Here is a 26538-nt window from a genome sequence, read left to right as displayed (position 1 = left end):
AAATAACAAATTATTTTATTTAGTAATTTTGTCAATTTTGTTAAGAAATTGTTTGTCAAAAAATCATTTTTGTTTTGAAAAAGCTAACCTTTTACCTAGAAACTCACTTTTTATATTATTCTTAATGAGCATTTGTTTTCATTAATGATTAAGGAAGGTCCAAGTAGGACTTAATCATGTTTTAAATGTTGTTTGCTTAAACTTACTTAATTACGTTTGTTTTGATGATAATGTTGTGCAAACTAGGTTATTATTAGGGTGCAACAAATTTGATGTTAACATGGTTGTTATTGTGCAAGAATACTGGTAATTTAAGACTATTCTGACAAAGGTGTCAACCATTTGGCTTCCATGTAATAAGGTGTCGATAATATATCAGGATGTTGACATTATTATGTAGTACATTAGCCCTCTAGGCTTAAGTGAGTGCGATAATTCTAAAAGAAAAATTTAATTATTTGTCGATGTGCTCTTAGGTCGTATGATATATTTGCCCACAAGCTCGAGCAAGTTAAGTTGGGGAAGAGTTTAGGTTGTCTTGGGAGGTTTGCTTCTTAAAGATGTGAAAGGTCGCTTGACCACAACCATTGGTGAGGGAGCAATTTAATAGTTAAAGGGCAAAAGCATCGTTCTGGTACAATTCTTTTGAAAAATTACCGAAATTTGTAGATTTGAAAAACTTATGGATATGGGTAAGTCGTTGATAATGTAGATTTTTACCAATATCTTAGTTATCTTTTGTTAACAGAATCAATTCCTCTTGAGCTTTTAACGCACTTAATCCTCACTTTTACTTTGCTTTTGTGAATAAATACAATATGGGTTACATAGATCTAATTATACTACTAATCCCTATTTTTTGTGTCCAATTTAATGATAGGAAGCTTTTTTCTCAAGTCAAAAAAGTTGTCTACTAGATAAGAAAGAAGAAAAAAACCAAAATTGCAATTTCCAGCATTGAGCACCATAATCAGCACTGAGCGCCAGTTGATTCGCATTTTTGGACGCCCAACGCCAACGCTCAGCGCCATTTGGTTCACATTTTTTGGCGCTGAGCGCTAGAAGTCAACACTAAGCACTAATTGGCTCGCAAAGTTGGACGTTGAGCGGTGTAGGGACAACGTTGAGTGGCACATGTGCTGATGTGGCAAATTTAACCTATTTCTTATGGATTTCTCGAAGGGAAGGCATTTTTGGATGTGGAAGGTGCAAGAAAACTCATTTTGGAGAGCTTGGAGGTCTGGTAGGGCTTGTGGGAACGACTCCTTCTTCCTTTTTGTATCTCCTTTCTCTTCCATTCTTCTATTTCTAAGCTTGAGGTCTCCATGACAATGGAGAGCTAAACCCATTTTTGTTGGGGTTAGATGTAGCCTCTGCACTCTTGTGTAAATTGCAAATGTTTTGATTATATATATGCCTCTTTCATTAAATGTTAGTCTTCTTGTTTCTTCACTTAATGCTTGCATTATTTTGGCCATCCATTGCATGATATTTGGTTCATTGGGTGTGAAAATATCTTTTGAAACCTTGATTTGGAACAAGAAAACTCAATAGAGCTTGTATCTAGGAATGGGGCTTGACCCATTGATTGTCTAAAATCCTAGTGCATAAAGCGGATTTTCTTATTGAGAGTTCAAGGGATTGACTCTTAATAAGGAAATTTAGGCTTATTCCACTAAGGAATTAGAGTTTGAGTAGATTTGTAGGTTTACATTAGCATATTGATGTAGAGGATGTAAAATTGTATTTGCATGAGAGTGAAGTAGGGTTAGTCTAGTTTTGGGTAAAGGGGAGGATTTTAGGAACGAAGTTGACAATCAATCTCCTACGTTGCCCAAGGGTAGCAACCGTGTATTGAGAAATTATGATTTGGTAAATGGTTGGATCCAAGATTAGTTTTCAAAATACCATTGGACTTCAATGCTTCGTTCATTTGCTACGAGCGTAAACATTTTTGAAGATAGGGTGTAAGATGGTGTTGTCTCCCTTTGTAAGCGTAGTTCTATCGAAGATGTTTGTTATGGGCGAGAAGATTTTCCCAAAGATTTCTTTTATTTTTATTATTACTTAATAGTGGATGTTCTTGTCTAGCTTCCCTTGGATGAATTCTTCATTAGGATTTTTATTGCTTTAAACGTTCAACTTACCCAATTGCATTCAAATAGTTGGGCTTCACTCTAGTCCTTTTGGTTATTGTGCTTGGTCTTGAGTCTAAATACTACCCCAAGTTTTTTACATTTTTATAATACTAGGTCTTGAGATTGGGTTGTGTGGTTGTCTTTAATTAGCTAGTTGAGAACTTGTCTTCTCGCTCCCTTCACTTCTTTGTTCAAGAATTTCAAATAGAGTTTTTTCAAGGTCATAACTAGGATAAAGGGTTGCTCTTATTTCTGTGATGGTGATGTTCCCAAGTTTCTTTTTTATTAGACTAAAAATCCTATGCATTATAATGTTTGTTGAGGTCAATGATGACCAATGAAGACTTTGGGACTTTATTCGTCTTTGATTGACTTCCTCATAAAATTTCCATTTGGAATCTCCTCAACAAATACATATCCCCTTATCGCCTTCTTGATATTGATAGTATGATCTTTTATGTCTTAGATATTTTTTTGTCTTTGGTTTGGTGACATTGCTTTTATTGTGAAGACATTGTGGTCTCTTTCCAAGATGGAAAATCATACTTTAAGGAGCTAAGATTGAAGGGGCAAGTTGAGACAACCAAGAAAGGAAAGTCTACGCCTAAAATAGGGAGAGTTGTTCAACTACTTCAAGTTATCCCGACTATCGAACTTCAATCACCTTGAAATATGAAGAAGTATTAATGAGATAAGGAGAAAGAATGAAATTAAGTTTGGCAATGGTTGATCGTTGAAGAGGGGTTATCGCTCCCGAGATGTGGAGCCTAGCCCATTCATTTGCTTTGAACTTTCTTGTTCATGACTTTCTAGATTTTTAGGTTTTTGTTTTATTTTATTTTTAGTTCAACAGTTGGTATTTGATTTTTTGTTGTTGCAAATGTTCATATTTCAATGTGTTTGACATGTAATTGTTTTTTTGGCCAAAACTCTTTCAAGTACATATTAAATTGAATTTAGAATCACAATTACTTTTCTTGAATAGAACTATAACTCTAATTTGACTTAAATATCTTGAGTAATTTTCCTTTTGTGATTTGGAATTTGAATGATATATACATATATATATATATATATATATATATATATATATATTATGTTGTGGTTAGAATTAATCCTTAAATTCATTTATAAATCACTGTAAGAAAAGCTCTCATTAACAACCAATATTAGTGACAAAAAAATTGTTAATCACTATAGTGGTTAATTTACAAAATAAAAAATTGTTGGTTACTAAAATAGTCATTATTATAAATAAAAAATCATAATTGGTCTCTAAATTGATTTTTAAAATTTAGCTACGAAAAGAAATTAGTTATTAAACATTAGCTACCAAAGTTTTTGCTACTAATGGAATTAGTTATTAAACATTAGCTACCAAAGTTTTTGTTACTACATGAATAGGTTTCTAAATTAATCTCTAATTAATTAGTGATCAATTTAGTGACCAATTATAATTTTTTATACATAATAAAATCTATTTTAGTAATCAATAATTTTTTTTATTTTGTTTGATATCTAAATTGATCATTATAGTGACTAACAATTTTTTGTCAGTAAAATTAATTATTATTTAAGAGTTTTCTTGTAATGTATAATAACTAAAGAGAAAATGGAAGACCTAATAATTGTTTTTTCTTAAGTTTCAAACCTAGATATCAAAATAAATAAAAAATGCCTCTTGTAATCTCCAAATCTAATTCTAAAAGTATAAGATTAAGTTTCAATGCACGTTATGATTATGATTTAAGTTAATCTCTATTCATGCATTAATTATAAAATTGTTTAATGTACTTGTGTGTGAAAAAAAAACCAATACCTTATTATTTTGATTAAGCGTACAACAAAGCTTAAAGTATGAAGAAGTTATATATGATAGACATTGAACACATAGTGAGTTCATGCGCTTTGTCCGAGGCAATAAAACACACAGTACTTTAAGCTTACATGAACTTAAAGAATTTTCATTAAGCTTAATTTTATGATGCACGAAACTTCTTCCATGTTTGTCATCAAAGAGACTTGAATCAAATAAAATTTCATTCAAATATCTTTTGAGATTCAAGTTAAAGTTGAAATATCCACTAACTATCTTGACACACAAGGACGATCCGTTTAAAGGACCAGGGGAGCCACAGCTCCCCAAACATTTTTTTAAAATTATATATATTTTAAAAAATATTTATATATTATTTGATTATTTATATCAATTTACTTTAAAAAAAAGCTTTTTTAGATTTTGAAAATTAAGTTTTCACCCTCTTTTATTATTTCTTGTTCTCCTTTATTTGGTTTTCTCTTTTCCGTACCTCTCTTTCTCACCTCTTTTTTCTATCTTAATTTTCACCCTCAATCTCATTATTTTCAAAATAAAATTGCACCAAAGTGAAATTAAGGACCTAAGGAACATCTTGAACCTAACAATTTCTTCTTTTAAGTAGTTGATTTTTTACCCCCCTTTTTTTGTTCGAAGCAATATGTTTTTCTCTTGTATGTGACTTTTCTACATCTTAGGAAGATCTATATTTGTTTCAGATAATAAAATCATGATCTAATTATTGATCAAATTCTTCTTTGTGTAGATGAAGCTATTTTAAGCTTTAAGGTAAGAACAATATTAGGAATCTACTTTAAGGTAAGGAATCTAATTATTTATAAATTGTCAATTTTTTTAAAATTTTGAGTATTGGTTTTGAGATTTAATTTGGGGTATTCATAATTTTTTCTTTTCTTAAATAGTTGAGAGTTGAAAATTTTATATTAGGAAAATTATGATAAAAAAGTAAAAAAAATGATTCATTTTTCAGGGGGAAGACTTGTGATGAAGATGAAAAAAATGTATATACTTTAATTAAACTTGAGAACTTCATGAGAATCCAAGAATTGAAGAAAATGAAAAACATCTCTCTAATCCTAGAGTTACATATAATGAATTTGGAAATTCTTTAAAACGTGATTCGGGGAAGCACCATCAAATTTGACAATACCCACCGAATCAAATTGATGAGGTACGAAGGGCTTATATAAAATGAGGTCTATATCATGACTCTTATAGTTTCTATAGCTACAACTGAAAGATATTTTTCTGCAATGAAAATAATCAAATAATAGGTTGAGAAATAAGATGGAGGTTGAATTTGTAGCAAGTAGCAAGTAGCATGATAATTTATATTGAAATGGATATTGCAACAAGTTTTTGTTCTAATTCAATTATTGAAGAACTTAAGTCATTGAAAGAGCATAAAACAACGGTAATTTTTATTTTTTTAATATATTATTATTGATAATAAACTTTATGTTTCACTTTTATATATATTATTGTCATAATTTATTAGATTCTACTATAATATGTGCTTGTTTTGAGCAGAGAAATGATGAGAGGAAATAAAATATTTTTTTTTAATTAGAAAAAATAATTTATAAATAAAAAATATAATTTGTCCCTCGAAAATTTTTATCTAAGTTCTATCACTACTGACATAAACATATATTAACTTTGACACAATTATATACTAAGTACGATGTGTGCTTTTATCGCTCTTTGAAGTAAGAAAATATGCAATCTAAAGAGATAAGTTCTAGTTATCACGAAAGTTACATATTATATTTGTCAAATTAACTTAAAAAAGGAAAAATATTCAAAACTCAAATTACAAAAATATTTGTCATATTAATTGGTCATTACAAATCAATTGTCTAACTCTTTTTCTTTTGTTTTTTCGTAATTTATACGCTACGCGATAAGATCTCCTCACATAATTTAATGAATAATTAAAAGAAGTTAATGAAGTCATCTTTTTTATATGAAGGTTACGCTAAATAAATAAATGATTATTTATGAAAGTCTAGCTATCTTAAATATTTATTGATTTTTTTTCTTCTCACTAATCAATACGAGTTATAAATAAGATAAATGATCAACATCAAGCATGGCATCAGAAGGATGTTATTTAATTTTTCATTATGTATATTTTTTTTATTTAAAACAAATAATATTGTAATGACTTATTAATTTAACTTTTACGCTTTATCATTTACATTGTTTGATATTGAAATTGTAGACTTTGTTCTTTGTTCCTTTTATAAATGTTATATGTAAATTATAAATTCCTAGCTTAATATAATAATCACCACATTGTAGTATAACTTTAGCATTACAACAATGCCATAATAAGCATGATTGCTAGTGTGGGGTACGAAACTCCGGGTATGGGTATTAACGAGGGTTTTCGAAACCCCTAGTATTAACAGGAGTTTTCGAAACCTTGGGCATTAACAGAGGTTTTTGAAACCCTGGGAATTAAAAGAATTTTGAAACCCCAAGCATTATCGAGGATTTTGTAAACTGCCAGTAAGCTGTGCTAGTTCTAGGGATTGCTAAAAACCTTCGATAACCTGTTAGTTATGCTAGCTCTTCCAGGAGAATTGCAAAGGCCATATAAAGTCATTAGTAGGGGTTAAGACCCCTAGAAACGCCAAATATAACCCCACTGCAAAAAATTATTTTTGTGGTGAATTACATATTGAATTGAATTTAGAATCACACAATTACTTTTCTTGAATAGAATTATAGCTCTAAGTTAACTTAAATACCATGAATAATTTTCCTTTTGTATTTTAGAATTTGAATGATTAGGAATATATATATATATATATATATATATATATATATATATATATATATATATATATATATATATATATATATATATATATATATATATATATATATATATATATATCACTAGAAGAAGTTGTAATTGACAACCAATATTAGTGACAAAAAATTATTAGTCACCATAGTGACCAATTTACGAAATAAAAAATTACTGGTTACTAAAATATTCACTATTCTGAATAAAAAATTATAATTGGTCTCTAAAATTTAGCTACCAAGGTTTTTGCTACTGAAAGAATTAGTTTCTAAATTAGACTTTAATTAATTAGTGACCAATTATATTTTTTTATTCATAATAATGACTATTTTAATAAGCAATATCTTTTTATTTTGTTTGGTATCTAAATTGGTCACTATAGTGACTAACAATTTTCAATCACTAAAATTAGTTATTATTTAAGAGTTTTCTTGTAGATATAATGAACTAAAGAGAAAATGGAAGACTTAATAATTATTTTTTCTTAAGTTTCAAACCTAGATATAAAAAAATGCCTATTAAAATATCAAAATCTAATTCTAAAAGTATAAGATTAAGTTTCAATGCTTGTTATGATTATGATCTAAGTTAATCTCTTCCTGTACATTAATTATAAAATTTTGTTTAATGTATTTTTGTGTTAGAAAAAATACCTTATTATTTTGATTAAGCATACAACAAAACTTAAAGTATGAAGAAGTTGTATATGATAGACGTTTAACACATAATGAGTGCATTTGTTTTGTTTGAGGCGATAAAACACCATGTAGATTGTTCTATTTGTTTGATAAATGATGAATGATAATCAAACATCAAATACAAACAAGAATTTAAGCTTACATAAACTTAAAGAATGTTCATTAAGCTCAAATTTATGGTGCAGGAAAAATCTTCAACATTCATCATCAAAGGGATTTGTATCAAATACAAACTTCATTCAAATATTCCTTGAGACTCAAGTTAAAGCTGAAATATCTGCCAACTATCTTGACACAAACATATGTCAACTCTTACACAATTATCTACCTAGTACGATATGTGCTTTTATCACTCTTTAAAGTAAAAAAAAAAAAAATTGCTACCTAAAGTTTCGGTTAGCAAGAAAGTTGCATATTAACTTAAAAAAGGAAAAATATTCAAAACTCAAATTTCAAAAATATTTGTCATATAGTTAATCTTCACAGACAAATTGTCTGACTCTTTTTTTGTTTGTAACTTTCACGTTACGCGATAAAACTTCCTCACATGTTTTAATGAATAATTAAAAGAAATTAATGAAGTTATCTTTGAATCCGAAAGTCACGCTTAATAAATAAATGATTATTTATGAAAGTTGAAATATCTTAAATATTTATTGATTTTTTTCTTGTCACTAATCAATACGAGTTATAAATAAATAATATAAATAAATAAAATTATTATAAAAAAAATAAGATAATAAATTATATGAAGTTTTAATTAGTTTTATTTTCTAAACTCTTAATTACGTCTCTAGAAAAATAAAAACTTAACAATATAACTTTAGCAATAATTATTAAATTACATAACTATGTGAAGAATGGAAAACAACTCCTTCCTCTTTTTTCCCTTATAAAAAGACACAAGGTTACCACTCTTCAAAGCATCTCACTCAAGGTTGGTGTTGGAGCTTTCCTCCACAACTTGAATTGATCTTTCAAGCCTATAAAGTACACATATACTCGGTTTCCTTTTATTTTCTAAAGTGGTTTTTTTATATGTTTAATTTTTCTAACGATTTGATTCACAACAGGTAACATACATTGAAAAAAGAAGAAGAGACATAATCATGGGTGATAGAATTATTGAGTCCCCACCAGATTCACCAAAGTCATGTGTGACCGTTGAACTAAACCAAGAAGACAACAATCTTGGAAACGAAATCAATAATGATGATGTCGATTCTTTTGTGGTACTAGGATGTTCTCACTGCCTGATGTATATAATGGTGAGTGAGAATGATCTGAGGTGCCCTCAATGCAAAAGTGTCGCTTTGATTCACTTTCCCATTGTCACAACCAAGAGGGAATAGAGTCCTAAGATATACCTTGCACTCACTTCTACATTTTGCAAAAGTGTCTCTTTAAACCATGAATATCCTTTTGAGCATTGCTTTTGATGCTCCTCTTTTTGTCATTTCTAGAAATCACAAAAAGAGTTGAGTGTTGAAAACATTGCATGTTAAGGACTTTATGCTTATAATAAATGGTTTCGATAGTTTATTAGGTTTAGTCCATTCCTTTGGTATGGATCATGTCAAACTTTATTATATAAAATAATACAGTGAATTGCAAGGTATTTCAGTTATCTATGATCGATTTATTTTGTTAGACTCGTATACAAGTGAGATCATTTTTTTTTTCTTGTTATGAATAAATGAAATTATTTTATATTTTCTATAATTATAATTTTAATTGTTTTTATATGATTTTGTAATCGCTAATTGAAACTTTAATCAAATAATAGTAAATTCAAGAAACAAATTAACAACTAATCGTTAATTAATTATTAATATATATATATATATATATATATATATATATATATATATATATAAATGAAAAATGAGACATTTGAAATCTAATCTAAATATCTATTAATGTTATTAGATTTTTCTGTAATTCATGATGATATTCATGAGAATTGCGGACAAAAACCGTCACACTATTTTAATATTACATAATAATTTATATTTATCATTTTTATGACATCTCTTATTATTTGTTTGTAAGCAAATTAGTTGGACAATAAATTCATATTAATTCAGTAGTTTATGATAAAAAATTCATAAACGTAAAAAAAAAATGTAAGAATAACTGGAACAACAATAAATGTTTTTTAATTTTGATCTAAATAGAAAACTTGGCTTCATTTTCTAAAAAATGTTAATAAAATAATAATTCAAGAAAGGGAAAATAGTTTATTTAAAATTTGATATTAGATAATCTATAACTAGGATTTTTTTTTCATAATTACATATTCCTAAAGTATTTTTTATAATTTAATTATTTATTTATTTTTTCTAGCAATTACTTTTGCATATTTTCTATAAAACAATTCTAACAGCTTTCTTTTATTAATTAAGATTTATTTTCTTTTTTTTTCATCATTTATTTTCACTTTGCTTTTAATAAAAATAAATGTACTTTGTATTTATTAACGGTTATTTCATTTCTTTTTCTCTATTTATTCCACTTTGTTTTTAATAAATATGAATTTATTGTGTATATTAACTTAGTGATATTATAATATCATCCCTTAATAATTTAATATCATATATTTATAACTATATATATAAAGATGATTCCCTCTCTTATCCACAATTACTTATTCTTAATTTACTCTTTACAATATAATTATTTATTTATTTTTTAAACACTAACAATTATTTTTATATTTTTTCTATAAAACTATTCTAACATTTGATTCAGAGTTATTTTCTCTTCTTTTCACCATTTATTTCAACTTTACTTTTAATAAATATAAGTTTATTTTATATTCATTAACGATTATTTCATCTCATTTTCTTCATTTATTACACTTTGTTTTTAATAAATATAAATTTGTTTTTACTATTAATTTCGTGATATTACAATATCATTACCTACTTCTTCATATTAACGAACTAATAATTTCATTATCCCTCATCTTATAGCAAGTAATTTAAAATTAAGAAAAATATTACTTTCATAATATGCGTAAAAATTTAAAACAAGTATTATTTATAAACTTAAATATGTTTTTATCCCTAAATTTTGACACAAATTTGAAATTCATTTATATTTCAAACTTTAATACATTTGGTTCCTAAACTCTAAAAATGAATGAATATAATATTTTAATCCAATTGCATTAAAACCTTTTGACATATCAAACACGTTTAAGGTTGGCGTTGGAAATGATTACACTGTCCAACATGTTCTATCTCAAATGTCAATCTGAAATGCGTTCAATAAGTCCAAAAAATAATATTTTTATGTTAAAAGAACAATATTCATACATTTTGTAAGTTTAACGACAAAATATATCAAAATTTAGCAAAGATACAAATTCCAATTTCGTGTCCAAGTTTAGAATCTAAAAACATATTTAACACTTTTATATATATATATATATATATATATATATATATATATATATATATATATATATGTTTTTGAAAGAAATATTAAATATATTATAATTATTATTGCTCCATATTTATAGATTAATATGAAAAGTTATATATTTAATAAATCTTAAGTTCAATAAATATCTTATTTAATGTTAATTAAACTCTTTATTTAATGAATGTTGATACTAATAATTGGATTAAGTGTTCATTATTAGGTTTTTGGCCTAACGGTAAGTTATCAATTTAACAATTAGTATCATATTAAAGGTCAGGAGTTTGGTTTTTAGTGAAACAATTACATGAGAGAAGATTATTACAAGTGACATAATTCGTCTTCATGAAGGATTGAGTTCGTTCATTTTAAATTTTTGAATATGATCAAGAGTTATTTAAGAAAACCTAGAGAAGATTCCCATTAAACATTAAGATAACAAGCTATCTAGATGTGAATATTCACTTCTAAATATTCTAGATAAGGAAAGTAATGGATTGATTCAAGAAACAAAACAGAAAGGTGAGCATATTAAAATTATCAACATAACTAAGACTCTATAACACCAAGCTTTCAGAATTAATGACCTTGGCAAATTAAAATTTTTTCTGGGCTTTGAGGTAGCTAAAATAAGGAAATGAATTCACACATGTCAGTGAAATTATGTTTTGGATGTCTTAGATGAGATTGGAATGCTTAACAACAAACCGTGTCAAACCCCTCTTATACGTAACACTAAAGTTCTTTTTGACACCATTAAAACTACATACAATACAAATTATTATCGACGTTTAATAGGGAAGTTTCTTTATCTCACTGATTCTAGGCCTGATATTAGTTTTTTTGTACATTTTCTTAGCCAATTTGTACAGGGACCAACCATACACCATCACCAAGCAGCTCAACATATTCTTAGATACATAAAAGTTGATCAAGGTCGTGGTCTTTTCTTCCATGTTGAAACTGATATCCAAATTAACGGATTAAGTGATTTTGACTAGGCTACCCGTCGAGAAACCAAACGAAGTATTATTGGTTTTTGCATCTTCTTAGGAGGTTCATTGGTTTCCTAGGAGACTAAAAAGCACAACACCGTTTTCTTCAGAAGCAGAATATAGGGTACTTGCCACCACTACGTGTGAAATCCAGTGGATCAGTTATCTCCTTTAGGACTTGCACGTTTAGACCGATCTCCCTACTATACTGTATTGCGATAATCAGTCTGCAAGACATATTGCCCACAACCCCACCTTCCACGAACGTACTAAGCACATATATATTGATTGTCATGTGGTTCTCAAAAGGCTTCAACACAACTTTGTCACCTCCTTTCAATTTGTTCAAACGACCAAATCGTCGATGTCTTCACAAATGTTCTTCATTGCACCAATTTCTAGACGAACATTTTCAAGCTTAGGATGTTGAGCGTTCACCATCCAGCTTGAGGGGAGGGTATTGAAACCCCCTTTATGGTTTTCTGTTTTGGGTTAGTTTTTGATAACTTATTCAAATCAGTTACCTAGGGTTTTCTTTTCCATTTTTCCCCAAAACCTATTTAAGATAGGTTTAGCTTCTTTTGTAAAGTAGAAAATACACTTTCAATACAGAGTTAGAGTTTTTGTGTTTACCTTCGCATGCTTCCTTGTCCTTTCTCTTTTGGTGCTCTACGACTTTTGTTTTTCTTTTGAATCTTCATTCGCGTTATCAAGGGGCCATGGAAGGCAATACCAACGATCACAATAGTTTCATATCTTACACACAAATAACAAATGCAAACGCATTTTATAAAAAAAGAAAAACTCTAATATCGAACTTTAAGCTCTTAACCAAACCTACCATCTAATTTCTCATGCTTTAAGATGTGAACAATCTATCCTCTAAATACTCTAAACATAGTTAACATCTTCTACTTATGTTTTCAATATGATACCTTTCAAAAATACTAAGTAATATACATAACTAGTTAGATGAAGTGTAACATGTTTCTTTCCTTTACAAAAAAACTCAAATTCTTTCTCACAATAAAAAAAATATATGAGAGATTGATTAGGTATAGACAAGTTTTCATATTAGTAGACATAAAGTATAAATAAAGATGTCTTGCTATAAACACTTGTAATTTTGATGATAACAAATAATATTATATTTTAATATGTCATACAATATTACTTAATTTGAAACATGTCATGTAAGTCTATAAAACTAAAAGATTAGATGAAGTGTAACAAGTGTTAGACATATGTATAACAAGCTTAAACAAAGTATTCAAGCATAAATACACATAATCTACAAGAAATGTAAAATGATGCATGTGAGAGTTAGACACCAAGGATAAGGAAAGTACACAAGGTTTCAACGATCCTACATGGACATTAGAGGAAAATTATTTTTTAACATTTTTTTTTTACAAACTTGACAAAGTCTCTATAAATAAAATTAAATAGATTAATTTTTTATTTTTAACTAAAATTAAATAATAAAGTAGTACTTTTTTTAAATAAATAAATAAATTGTCAATTTTTTTGTAAAAATACTTTTTTGTCCCAAATTTTGTCAAGTTTTGTCAAATCAGTCCTAATTTTGTTTTTGTGCTCAAATAGATTCCAATTTTCGTCAATTTTATTCAATTTGGTCATTTTTGCTAACACCGTTTAAATTATTAACAATCATGAACAGTGATGACCACATGTCACTTCATGGTTTTTTTAATTTTTTTTTTAATTTTTTAACTTTTTTTTTTCAATTTGGTCCCTATATTTGTTATTTTTGTTCAATTTAATATCAATTTTTGTTAAAATTGACCAATTTTGTCCTTGTCGAAGATGAGACCAAATTTAATTTTTATATAAAAATTATAATGATGTGAATTTTAATATATTATATAAAAATATTTATTTAAAAATGTAAATTTTAATATAAAAATTAAATTTGGTTTCAATTTAGAAAGAGACAAAGTTGATTCATGTTAACAAAATTTGGGACGGAATGGAACAAAAATCACAAATATAAGGATCAAAGTGAACTCTGAGACGTGACACGCTGTAAGTTGACACGTGGACATTTACAAAAATTAAAAAAATAAAAAAACAAAAATAAACCACGAAGTGACATATGACCGTTAGTGTTCATGGTCGTTAATGATTTAAATGGTGTTAACAAAAATGATTTATTTGAACAAAATTGACAAAAATTAAGACTTATTTAAATACAAAAATAAAATTAAGACCGATTTGACAAAACTTGATAAAAATTAGAATAAAAAGGTATTTTAACTTTTTTTTTTTATAGAAAGTGTCATTTTCTGACATTAGATATTCTTACGCCTCTAGTATTGAGTTGAAAGGTTGTTTATTAGATGACTTGGAATGAGTTGTATTTGTCAATCCTTCCCTTTCGTGAAGTTAGTCTTTAGTGTAAGGAATGTGAGATTACTCAACATCTGATAGAGCTCTTATTGAAAAAGGAAAAAGAAAAAGAAAAAGTTTTCCGGAATGTTATCCCAGCCTTTTTCTTAGAGTTGATCTTCATTTTTCATAAGGGTTAATTGGCATAATTATTTTAACTAACATATAACAAATTTAAAGTACAATATTATTATAAAAGAAGTTACATTATGACAATATTACATCGCATATTAAAACAGCAAGAGTAAATGACGAATGATAGAAGAACTTGTTTTTTAAAGCTATAACACATTTTCTTTCACCTTCAGAGTTTAAACAAATATATTTCACTCTACATTTGCTTCCTCTTTGCTCTGTTCCCTGTACATCAAACAAACAAATAACATTACTCTGTATGCATGTATTTCTCCCTCTATATAAATGGATAATTTTAATTACCAATCATTTTCAAATTATGTAAATATAATAAATATTACAGTGTCACATAAACATGTAAATCCAACTAATTGTAAACTTTATAGTATTAATGGAGAAATATCAACACAACAACTAAAATAACTAAAATTAGAAAAATATGTAACGAAAATGATTTTTCTAAATTTGCAAGAATATGTAACAATAATGATACAAAATAATAACACTAATCATAAAAAAAAATCAATAGTTTTAACGTAAGAAAATCTTCCAACTGTAATAAGTAAAAACCTACTGCCACAATTCAACATGATACAACGGAAAATGGTAAATAAAACGGAAAGCACAATTTTACTAAGAAAACTTAATGAACGTGTTAACCAATTTTTTCTCTTTTAAAAAATAACTCTATTTCTTGATGTAACATAACCTCTCTTTAGAGAGATATAAATATATGATAGATATAAGAGATGTATTAAAAGAAAAATTTATTTTATTTTATTCATATTATATATAACAGTGTCTTTTTAACCTAGTGTTAAATTTAAAATGTGAGAAAAAAATATTTGAATTAAGTACCTTTGGGCTCTGAACCACCTTGAGAGTTGATATAACTGCATAGTCTCATTGGTGATATGGCATACGAGAAGATGAAGGTTACGCGGTCGCACCACCCAAGCAAACCTCATGAACGACGCTGAATAAACACACATAACTGCAATACTACAATTCATTTATTTTAGAAATTAAATTAAGACCATCTCAAATTTTAAATATATTAAATGCATTCTTCAAATAATTATTTTTATCCCTTTAAAATTTAAAAATATCTTAGAAATCTTAACAAGAAACCTTATATAAATAGGAACTGAAAGCAATAGATTGAATTAAGTTAATACTTAGTCGTAATTAACCTCCAGTCATATTCACAGAAATCGTTTCCGGTGGTTTCTTTGTGTCCATTGCTGCCTGATAAATAATAGTCACAGAGTGGTTTAAATTAGATGAATTATTTTCATATTTTTCTACCATTTTTTATAGCTACAATTTAATTTAGTAAATTTGCTCTCAATGAAGAGTAGCAATAAATATGAATATTTGGAAAATAAAATTGATACTGAGAAGTAAATGTACCGCAAGAGGAAGGGTCCAGTTGAAGGTAGGACCCCAAAAATGAGTGGTTTTGAGGCCTGTGGGACTATTCCAGAAAGAACGAAGGATGTTCATCTTCTCAACTATTTTTCAACAACAAAAAGGGATCAAAAAATGGATCTTTCTATAACATAATTCTGAGGGTATGAAGAATTGAGAAGAAAACATTACCTCAAGATTAGGTTAAGAGATTAACTCAAACTATCTTCTTCTCAATTTCAAACCCACAACCTCTTCTTTAAGTTGCAGGAAAAACATGAATGAAGTGAATCAGAATATCCTCTGAATCTAAGTATTTAAGTCCAATAAGCTATTACAACAGGATAAGGACCTTCCTATTAAATTACACTATTGTCCTTTGGTAGTATTTGCTTATCTCTTTCTCCACTCCTTCAACAATAATATTAGAATAATGATATCAGAATAATATTATGACTCTTATTTTTTAATTCCTATTTTTTATATTTTGATGTGTTTTAGTGTGAATCATTAATTAATGTATTACTATCTTTATTTTAAAAACAATCAATAATTCACACTAAATCACATCAGAAATAAAGGACGAGAGTAAAAAAATTAGAATAAAAATATTATTTTCTATAATATTATTGTAACTGTTTGAGTCTAACATACTTAAAAACATGACTCAAATATTTTATAAATAAGTTTTATCAATTGAAAAATTGATAATCATAAAAAACAAATTATAACAACTTAACTACTTTTTATTTATCTCTAATATACTATTAATCATAACTAATAGCACATCCATTACTTAAATCTATCTTTAACTTATATTCACTCTTATAATTTTTACATTATATTCTAATTTTCATATATTCTTACTTGATATTATGTATGTTCAATTCTTATTCATATACGTATACTCTTTTTCTTCATCATAATCCACAACTTAACGATTCCATCTAATTAATCATTTCACCACTAAATAAACAATTCTCAATCCAAAACCAATTCTTATCTTTTTACTTAAAATAAATTGAATGTAATTATTCAACTAACTCAATCCCTTAGTCTATAATAAATATTATATTAGATTCTCATATTATCTATCCTAATCTTCTCGCAATCCTAGTAAGCACCGTATTAATAACTTTCTAGATTAACATAACTTGTTTACAATAAAGTAAATCAAAAGAATCATTCTCTCTTAAGAAACAAAGTAATTATTTTTCAAAAGTAAAAATCTAAAAACGTGATCGACTTGGCTCTAACATAAAGAAAGCAGAAAATGATATGATGTAAGACCATATTCAGCGTATCTATTTGAGACCAATCCTCATGCTAATTTATTTTAACTACTCTTGTTCTTCTTTCATTTTTCTATCATATCTCTCAAATTGCTGCAAATGATTCAAACTCAACAAAATTTAAATACAAATCTAGTTTAAATCCATTTAGAATACGGATTAAACGAATTAAACAAAACACAACTCAATCCAATTGAAGTTGATTTTAAGAATATGGATTGTATATACCAAAAGAAAAAACCTAATTTACTTGAAGTCACACTTTATTTTATTTGATTGGTTTACGTTTCAAAACCTACCAAGATTATTGGGTCAAATTTGACAACACTAAGGGTTTAAGTAATCCCACAAGGACCACATAGTTTTATTGAATATAAGAGGACAAAGTTTCATCCTATGATGAGGAGTGGCGTTAATGGAGGGAACAAAAGTCTCATATAATATAGTTTTTCATACCAACTTGCTTGAAATAGATAGGTTTGTTCTGAGGCAGTGACACATCGTTTTTAATTTAGTATTCATAATAACGCAGAGAAGGTCCACCAAACCAGCTCATCGCTTCTTTTTTTTAAAAGGATAAATTATCAAACCAAAACTCTTGGATAAATTATTAATCCTAGTTTCTGGGTTCTTTGGAAAACGAAAATTTGCCTTCAGAATATCGTGTAAGGTCAATGTTTTAATTTTAATTCCTTTGAAATAGAATGGTTAGATCAATCACTGTGTTCGAGTAGGATTCTATAACGGATATGGGTCGGTCCGTTTGCCAAAATTTGGCGGGTTAGTTCTGTGATCCGTTCACTTTAGTTTGTCAATTTGCAAGTCAGAGGCTGGTCGGAGCATATTATTGGCTTGTTTATTTTCTTAATTTGTATATTATATTATTTCACTGATATAAAGTTTTAATTATTAATTATAATAATAATTTAATATGGAACAATATATATTTTATATTTTGTAAAGTCTCTAAAAGGAAGAGATACATGCAAGATACTATGATGTCAAATTCAATATGAGATAGTAGAGTCAAATGTTAGAATAATAACATAATCATATATTTCGTAAAATGCATCTTTATAATAGGATTCATGGCCTTACCTGGTTAGGATTAATGGCCTTACCTGGTTAGGCTTTGATTTAGTAGGCCTAATTACCTACTAATCATGATAGGTCGCATAATTTGGGGTTATTTTTCAATGAGATGATTAGACTGGCCTAATTAACTAGCTAGTTCGAATACATGTTGTTCTACTAGGCCGACATGTATCCGGCCATGTCGTATATGGGATGGTTCCTCTGGATGAGTGATCTCTAGTGGATTTCCTAGAATCTAGTATCCTAGAAGGGACGGGTAATTTACCAGTGACTTCTCAGGGTTGCGTGGGACGAGGACGGGTAATCCCCTGTCTGGGACGAGGACAAGTAGTTCCTCACTTCTCAAGATTACTTCTTATGATTGTGTACCTTAGGGGACAAGGACATGCAACCTATCAGCCCCACTAGGGCTTAGGATCGTGTACCCTAGGGGACGAGGATGGTTAGTCCACGAGCCCTGTAAGATTCGCAGAATTTAATTAATTAAATAAATAAATAATTAATAAATGTGGGTAAGTAGTGTATTTATGACATTAAATTCTGATGGGTATGATATGGAAAAGTATTAGCCAAGTGGTTGAGAGTACTTTGACTGTGTGAAAGGACTTGAGTTTGAGTCCTATGTGTGCCAAATTGTGTGTTATTTAATTATTATTATTTTAATAATATGATGGAGCATGTTTCGTATGATATCATACTTGAATTGTGTGAGTTAGCAAGAAACATGTGTTGGCCTGATGGTTTAGTATTAAATTGGCTTTGGCATGGTCATGGGTTCAAACTTTGGTGGCGAAAACAAATACTGAAGGCCTTAATTAACAATAAAACTTACCATTAAAAGACTTAATTTTCGTTTTATGCATTAAACCCCTTTAAGGCACCTTTAAAAGGCAATTTTTGAGAGAGAAGAGGGGTTTGGAGAAGCTGTTTTTCGAGGGCTTTGCAAGGGTGCGAAAATTGAGAGGGTTTTGGCAATTGAGAGCATAGTGAAGGGAAGGTGTTAGGCTGCCTAGTGATCAAGGAGGGATTTTCAACACTCTGCATTTTTCTAAGCAAGGGAAAATTCCAGGTTAGGGGAGCTGAACTCGAAATCCTGGTCTAATTGTAATGTTTTGCATGATTGTGCTGTGTGTGTAACCAAATTTTCATGCTTCAATTGATGGGATGTTGTACTGGTTGTTCTTGTGGCATAGGATCAAACTTTTTATGCAATTGTATGGAAATAATGAGGGTTTGGGTACTGTCAGTGCAACTTATGGTTTATACTTGAATTTTGGGAAGTATTTTGGTTCTAAATTATGTGTACATGTTTGGTGCATTATTTTGGATTGTTTGGCATGAATTGGAGTGTGAATTTGGGTATGTTGTTGTGGTTCGTGTGCGTGAAATAGTGTCAGAGTCTGCATGTCTCGCTCAAGCGAGCCAAGCTCGCCTAGGCGAGATATGCAAGGACTCGTAAACCCTTGTCTGCTCGAGGCTATTGCTCAGGCAGAGGATTTTTGGTTTGGGCAAAAGGTCATCTCGCTTAGGCGAGTGAGTCTCGCCTAAGCGAGAACTCGAGAGGGTTGGGTGAGTTGGCTGGGCATCCCGCTCAGGCGGGATCCCATTCTTTTGAGCGAAAGAGTGTCTCGCTCAGGCGAGAGCCTCTAGTCTAAGCGAGAATTCAAAGAACATACTGATGGTGGCTTAAGTCGTAGCCTAGGTGAGAGATGAGATTCTTGGGCGAAGTGTGATCTCGCCCAAGCGAGTGTAACTCGCCTAAGCGAGGGTTCGAGGCTGGTTTTGTGCGAGGTGCTCGCTCAGGCGAGGTAACCTAGCCTAAGCGAGATGAATTGGAGTGCTTAGGCGAGAGCTAGAAGTTTAAGCCAAGGATGGATGGATGATGGGTTTAAAGGCAATAAATTTTGCGGTATTGGATTGATTGAAGTTTGAATGGTGATGCATGGTCTATAAGGCTTCTAAGATATCTCGATGGTGGGCTTGCTGGTGTTCCATGGGTTGTGGCCTGGAACGTATCCTTGAGTTGTGACTCAGGATAGGGGTTAAGCACATGGCATTCTATGGGTTGTGGCCCGAAATGACTTTCCTTAAGTTGTGGCTCGGGATAGCGGATGAACACGAGAAACCTTTGAGTTTTGGCTCGGGTTGGCGAGTGTTGCCGGTGTGAGTGTGCTGGTTGTGGCCAGTACGGATGGGTCCAGATGGATTGACCTCCTCAGTGATTCGATGATGAGTTTGGTAGTCCTGGGACGTTACGGACTATGTTCGTATTTGGGAACTCCACCTGGCGTTACGGTGTGTGATCCGTAGCATGGTTTTTGCACGTGCTCTATCGGTTGTGGTCGATAGGTGTGGCAGCAAGACGCCTTGAGATACTCACTAGAAGATGTAGAACACTACTAGCATGGTTGTGGCCATCTAGAAGAGCTGGAACGAGTCTCCTTGATGTGCACAGATACTACATGGTTGTGGCTATGTGGAAGGAAGGGAACAAGTCTTCCTTGATGTGTATTGATATTACATGGTTGTGGCCATGTGATAAAGACGGAGGAGGTCCCTTGGTGGTGAAATGAGATTATACATGGTTCTGGCCATGGAGAATAAAAGAAGAGATTTTATTTTGATGTACTTTATTATATATATATATATATATATATATATATATATATATATATATATATATGTTTGGTGTATACTTATGTGTTATCTTTTTAGCTCACCCTATCCGCTTGTGTTTGGCGATGATCGTGTACGCGGTACACGTGAGCAAATGATATTGCAGGTGAAGCTAGTGAGGCTTAGGCTCGGAGCGTGGGCTAGATTGGGAGTTTTGTGTTTATATATTTTATGTTTTTGGAAATAAATTGTAATCCTTTATTACTCAAACTTTGGAGGTTTTACTATGGATTATAATTATGATTTTGAATTATACTGGTTATAATAAAAGATTTATTTCCCGTGTTTTTGGGAAATGAGGTATTATTAAATGCAGTTTAATTATTTATTTTTCCTTATTTTATTAAAATTCGTAATATCCTGATGGGATGTTACAAGCCCTGCAATCTTGATGTGTTTACATGTTAAAGACTGTAAAATGGCCATGTAGGTTCCCAGATGCTGACTTCGCGACTTGTGTGCTTTTTTGCAAAGAAAATTTGCATTTCCTTGGTCGTATGGTCCTATAGGTATAGCAATCCCCTAGTCTCGAGGAGCATAAGCGACGAAGAGGTTTGATGTGACATGGAAGTTGTAGGGACTGACTGATGTGACCTGGTTAGGTAACTGTCAAGGTTTTTTCTAGGATCGAGGTGGGTTGGGAAGTTGAAGAGTGGTGCTTAGTGGGCTTTTTTGAGGTTTGGGTTGGGGTTGGAATTGAAACTTTTTTCCTTCCCTTTATAAATGAGGATCCTTGGTCATTGCTTGCATACAACTTCTCAATGATTTTTTATGCAACTCTTAATTCTCTGGAAAATTCTCGCTGTCTCTTTCAAAGTTCAATTATTAGGTATGTCAGTTAGTGGATCTAACATTGGTGCTACTGGAGGGTCGGGTATAGGATAGTGACTACTCGTAACCTCCCATTTAAAAAATATCCACAAATTTTTATAAAACCCACGGGTACCCGTGGATACCTATATATCGGCGAATATATATATATATATATATATATATATATATATATATATATATATATATATATATATATATATATATATTTATTTATTTATTTATAATCTTTTAAAATAAAATTTTAAAAAATATATATAATATAATGTAATATAAATTTTAATTTTAATTAAATTTAACCTAATAAAATATAATTTTAATTAAATTTAACCTAATAAAATATAATTTTAATTAAATTTAACTTAATAAAATATAAATTACCTTTTATTTTTAATTTTCTACGGATAACAGGTACCCGCAGGTACGGGTAGTATGATACTCGCACTTGACTCGTTTATAAGCGGGTATTAAAATACCTGCTAGTACTAACTACCCGTCGCAAATTTTATTCGTAGATATCTACGAGTGAGTATTTTTTTTCATCCCTAGTCGGGTAGTAGTCGAATTTTAGAGTAGTCTAGGAACTCTACTTCTAGGGTATTAAGGGTGACGACCAAGGTCATAAGGGAAAATAAGGTCTATTATAAGTGTTGACTTTTGTTGACCCAAGTTGACCAAATACTCAACACTACTTGACCCTTGATACAAGGTCTAAATAGGAAATCCTATACTACTTGACCCAATTCAAGGTCCACTAAATCTTACACTACTAGAAATGCTCCATGATGACCCAATTTGCTTCACCTTGCATAAATGACTCTAGTTACTTTTGAATATGTTTGGTCATGCTTCTTGTGATGGGTCACTTGGCTAGGGGGGTTTACAATTAATATGTATTTGAGGTTGTGGATAAATGATTACCTTTGTAAAAATATGTTAAGTACATGATAAGTTTAATTAATTTGATTGTGATGTTTTGAAATGGATTGTGGATGAAAGATGAATCATAGTAAGTCTATAATAATTATATGATTAAAGGAGTTGATTTTAAAATGAATTGAGAAAATTTTGAATTGTTGTGGATCATTGGGTTGAATAGAACATGAACTAGAATTTTGTTTTGGTACACTAAATAGTTTTATATCACCTAGAAGACGAGACTAATATCAGTTTAAAGACAAAAACCAAGACAAAATTTCGAATTCCAAAATAGACAATTTGGCTTGTGTATGACACTAACGAATGTGACTTGGACTTACAATCATAACACATCAAAATTTTAATGAAAAATTAATAAGAGCATAAAATATTATATACTCAAGACATAATTTATATATATTTTTAACTAATTTTTGACTTACTATAAGATCATAAATGAATATCTCAAAGTTGTTCAGACACTTTTTTTAATTTTCCATTCAATTGAAAATCAATAAAAGATATAATATAGAAGTTACAGGGAGAATGAGTAAAAAAAATGTGAAACATTGAATAGCAACAAAGAGATTGGGATAAGCGAGGTTTATAAAAGAATGATGTAGGTAGTGGTTTCATTCAAGAAATGGATAGTCAGTGTAACCAATAACTGGGTGATGAGAGTAGAAATTCTGACGGATGTATTTGTTGAGAGGGGCATCTAGCCCAAATCTTTTTGGTAAGTCCGGATTAGCCAAGAACAACCGACCATAAGCAACAAGATCCGTTTTATTTTCAGCCACAGCATTGATGCCATCTTCTCTGTTATAACCTCCTGCTGCAATAAAACTTCCATTGAAGGCCTTTCTTATTGGGACAAGGCTCTGAGGGCACTCAACTACTTCAAGCGCAGTCTTCATTCTTGGCTCCACAATGTGGCAATAAAGAATATTATATTTACTGAGGGCACTAGCCATGTATACCCCCAATGCCATGGGGTCCGAATCTTCACACTCTGCATGTTGTGTGAAAGGCGATAGCCTTATCCCTACTCTTTCTGCCCCTATCTCATTTACAACACCTTCAACCACCTCCAAAGCGAATCGACAACGGTTCTCAAGTGATCCACCATATTCATCACTTCGATCATTCACTGCGTCTTTCATGAATTGCTCAAGTAGATACCCATGAGCACCGTGGATCTCAACCCCATCAAACCCAGCTTCAATAGCATTCCTTGCAGCGACTCTGAAATCATTCACAACGTCAGGAATTTCTTCTGTCTTTAGCCTCCTTGGTATTGTCGATTGTGTTTCCTCGCCGCCCTTGCTTCCCGTTTGTTGTTTCAGTGGCTTGTCGGTGGAAGATATCGGGGCTTGCCCATTTGGCTGAAAAGCTGTAGTAATAATTGAGCGTCTAAATCAAAGATAATATAGAAATGAGCATTTAAATTTGATCATGGAATGAACTTGACCTGTACTTGAGACCCTCCCGACGTGCCAAATCTGGCAAAAGAATATACCACCTTTGGCATGAACAGCATTCACAATGGGTTTCCATGCTTCAACTTGCTCTTTTGTCCATATACCCGGTGTGTGTATCAATCTTCATATAGATAATAGAAGTAACAAAATTGCATTAAAAGCTATCTTCTTTTTTTTTTCTTTTTCATTCATCAATTAAAGATAACTGAAAAATAAGTTACCCTTGAGCAGTGTCTGAGACACCAGTAGCTTCACTTATCAAAAGTCCTCCTGGAGAAGTTCTCTGAGAGTAATACAATATCGCATGAGGCTGAGGAACGTTATTGTATGATCTCTGTCTCGTCAAGGGTGCCAAAACAACTCTGAATTTACAAATAAAAATAACCCTTGAAATTAGAAAATATCTAAAATGTTGAATTTAAAAAAATCACTCTTAGACCATGATGCGTGGGAATACCTATGAGACAGATTGAATTTGCCCATTTTGTAAGGCGTAAGAAGAGGAATGGCAGGGGCATCAGCTTCAGCAGCCATATGATGGCAATCGCAAACTTTGTGGTTATTGACTGCCGAATAAGTTGTAGTACTGGAAAATAACCAAGAACCAATAAGTATTAAAATATTTATACATTGAGAACCAAAAGGTGGTGGTTGTTAGATTATGCGCGTGCTGGTTTAAACCAACAACCTTCGCTCTGGTCAATGCTACACAAGTCTACTCTATTTTTGAAAATTACAATTAACTCCTTTCAGTTTCCTTGTTTTAATAGTTTTCACAGTGGTGGAAGCATGGAAACAGATATGCGATCTACCTGTTTAAAAGGACAACTTTTACAGGTTCCGTCGTAATGATATTTTAAAATTTCAATATTATATATATATATATATATATATATATATATATCACTATTAGAAAAATACATTTTAGTCACCGAAATAATTCAGTCTCCAATTGCGATTGAAATAGCCATAGAAATTTTTAATCCTTAAATATAATGTTTTAACTACCGATTTAACGATTAAAATAAATTTTATTTTGTAAAATAAATTTATTATAGCAATTAATTATCAAATATTTTCGGTCACTAAAACATTAATTTAATATGTAATATTTTAACTATCGATTTAGTGAGTGAACACTAATAAATATTAATAAATATATGCGTTTCAATAACATTAAAAAAAATGTTGCTAAAGCTTAAAAAAGTATTATGATTTGCAAAGGTAACATTTATACACATATTATGAATAATACATATTACCAAAAGGTTTTAATAACATTTTTATGTATTATTAGCATCATCCTTTAAAATGTTACCAATTAGCATCTTTACTAACATATTGTGAATTTAGTTTTTTTTAACACTTGAAAAATGTTACCAATACATTCACTAACCTTTTAAAAAAATTGTTAGTTATATATTTTCTAACATTTAAATAAATTTTAACAATTATCTTGTCACGTAACAATTAAACAATGATACGAATTGACTTTTTTTAACATTTTAAATTTGTTACTGATTTATCTATCTATAAATAAGAATAATACGCATCTTGAAATTAAGAATAATACACATTTTCAGTGTCATTACTTGGTTTTCCTAACTTATAGAGAGAAAGAAAAAAATCAGCCAAAACAAAGTCTAAACTGATAAAATCAACATGGCCTCAAAACCTGTAAATGCTAAGCAGTTTGAATATAGCATGTCAACTCACCACTTCTATCGCATCTGCTCGTGTTCGTTACCTGGACCATCATTCAAATAGTAACCATGTGTCAAGTAAAAAAAAGAGCCAGAGGTAAATCTGTTTACCAAAATAAATACATTAGCACCAATTGACAAACTTTAAGTCTCAAATTATGAACAAACTGATCAAGGTTACCTGCTCAGGAGCACCATTGCTTGACCTGTGCCAATTTTCATTTGCATCAATGTAAGTCAAAGCAATTCTCTTGTCAACAGAGTTGAATGGTAGAAAGTGGACCTCCCTTATCCCAGCCCTTGCCTGCACAAGGCATACATATATATATGTTCACATAATTCATGCCAGAGTATTTCTATAATGAACTCGATGACAGTAAATAATGCCAGATCAAGGTAAGTTTTACAAGTACAATTGAAACAACAAATGATAAAGACAAAAAAAGTCATCAGTTCACTGTTAACGATTTGATGCTACGACCACTCAGGTGAGTCCCAATTCTTAAAACTCTCTCCTCAAGTATATCCTTTTTTTCTTCATCCTTCATTTGAAGATTATCAAAAGAGAATGGAACCATTTTATTGGATATGTTCTACAATCCCATTTTCTTTGTTATTTCCCGTACATACAAAGAAAATCCTGCACTAAACACAGTCATACACAAAATCCCACAAC

The 26538-nt window shown here is 30.1% G+C and overlaps 2 protein-coding genes across 3 annotated transcripts; both read right to left on the bottom strand.

Moving 5' to 3' along the window:
* Nucleotides 1-14473: 14473 nt before the first annotated feature.
* LOC114194723 (mitochondrial pyruvate carrier 1-like) lies at nt 14474-16174 on the bottom strand. The gene is made up of 5 exons (XM_028085101.1): nt 16059-16174; nt 15870-15970; nt 15650-15704; nt 15315-15450; nt 14474-14681 (listed from the first exon to the last, which is right to left on the bottom strand). The coding sequence occupies exons 2-5, from the start codon at nt 15960-15962 to the stop codon at nt 14648-14650; spliced, it is 318 nt and encodes a 105-aa protein (XP_027940902.1). The 5' UTR covers nt 15963-15970; nt 16059-16174; the 3' UTR covers nt 14474-14647.
* A 7055-nt stretch (nt 16175-23229) lies between these two features.
* LOC114194308 (12-oxophytodienoate reductase 1-like) lies at nt 23230-26158 on the bottom strand. 2 transcript variants are annotated; one of them, XM_028084442.1, is made up of 6 exons: nt 26044-26158; nt 25876-25906; nt 24617-24745; nt 24381-24521; nt 24150-24280; nt 23230-24071 (listed from the first exon to the last, which is right to left on the bottom strand). In XM_028084442.1, the coding sequence occupies exons 3-6, from the start codon at nt 24691-24693 to the stop codon at nt 23311-23313; spliced, it is 1110 nt and encodes a 369-aa protein (XP_027940243.1). In that variant the 5' UTR covers nt 24694-24745; nt 25876-25906; nt 26044-26158; the 3' UTR covers nt 23230-23310. The 2 variants fall into 2 exon arrangements, with proteins under 2 accessions (XP_027940243.1, XP_027940251.1); XM_028084450.1 differs by having other exon boundaries at nt 25876-25965; nt 26044-26150.
* Nucleotides 26159-26538: the final 380 nt, after the last annotated feature.

This window comes from Vigna unguiculata, chromosome 1 (genome assembly GCF_004118075.2).
Source record: "Vigna unguiculata cultivar IT97K-499-35 chromosome 1, ASM411807v1, whole genome shotgun sequence".
NCBI classification, from domain to species: domain Eukaryota; kingdom Viridiplantae; phylum Streptophyta; class Magnoliopsida; order Fabales; family Fabaceae; genus Vigna; species Vigna unguiculata.
The sequence above is the reverse complement of the archived record's forward strand: the minus strand, read 5'-3'. Positions and strand labels throughout refer to the sequence as shown.

Excerpts from the sequence above, each read along its gene's own strand:
- LOC114194723 (XM_028085101.1), bottom strand. The coding sequence starts at position 15,962 with ATGAACATCCTTCGTTCTTTCTGGAATAGTCCCACAGGCCTCAAAACC. Across the intron at positions 15,705-15,869 it reads ACTGGACCCTTCCTCTTGCG|GCAGCAATGGACACAAAGAA; the intron begins GTACATTTACTT and ends ATTATTTATCAG. Across the intron at positions 15,451-15,649 it reads TTCTGTGAATATGACTGGAG|TTATGTGTGTTTATTCAGCG; the intron begins GTTAATTACGAC and ends GTAGTATTGCAG.
- LOC114194308 (XM_028084442.1), bottom strand. The coding sequence starts at position 24,693 with ATGGCTGCTGAAGCTGATGCCCCTGCCATTCCTCTTCTTACGCCTTAC. Across the intron at positions 24,281-24,380 it reads GTCTCAGACACTGCTCAAGG|ATTGATACACACACCGGGTA; the intron begins GTAACTTATTTT and ends ATCTATATGAAG. Across the intron at positions 24,072-24,149 it reads CGGGAGGGTCTCAAGTACAG|CTTTTCAGCCAAATGGGCAA; the intron begins GTCAAGTTCATT and ends TTATTACTACAG.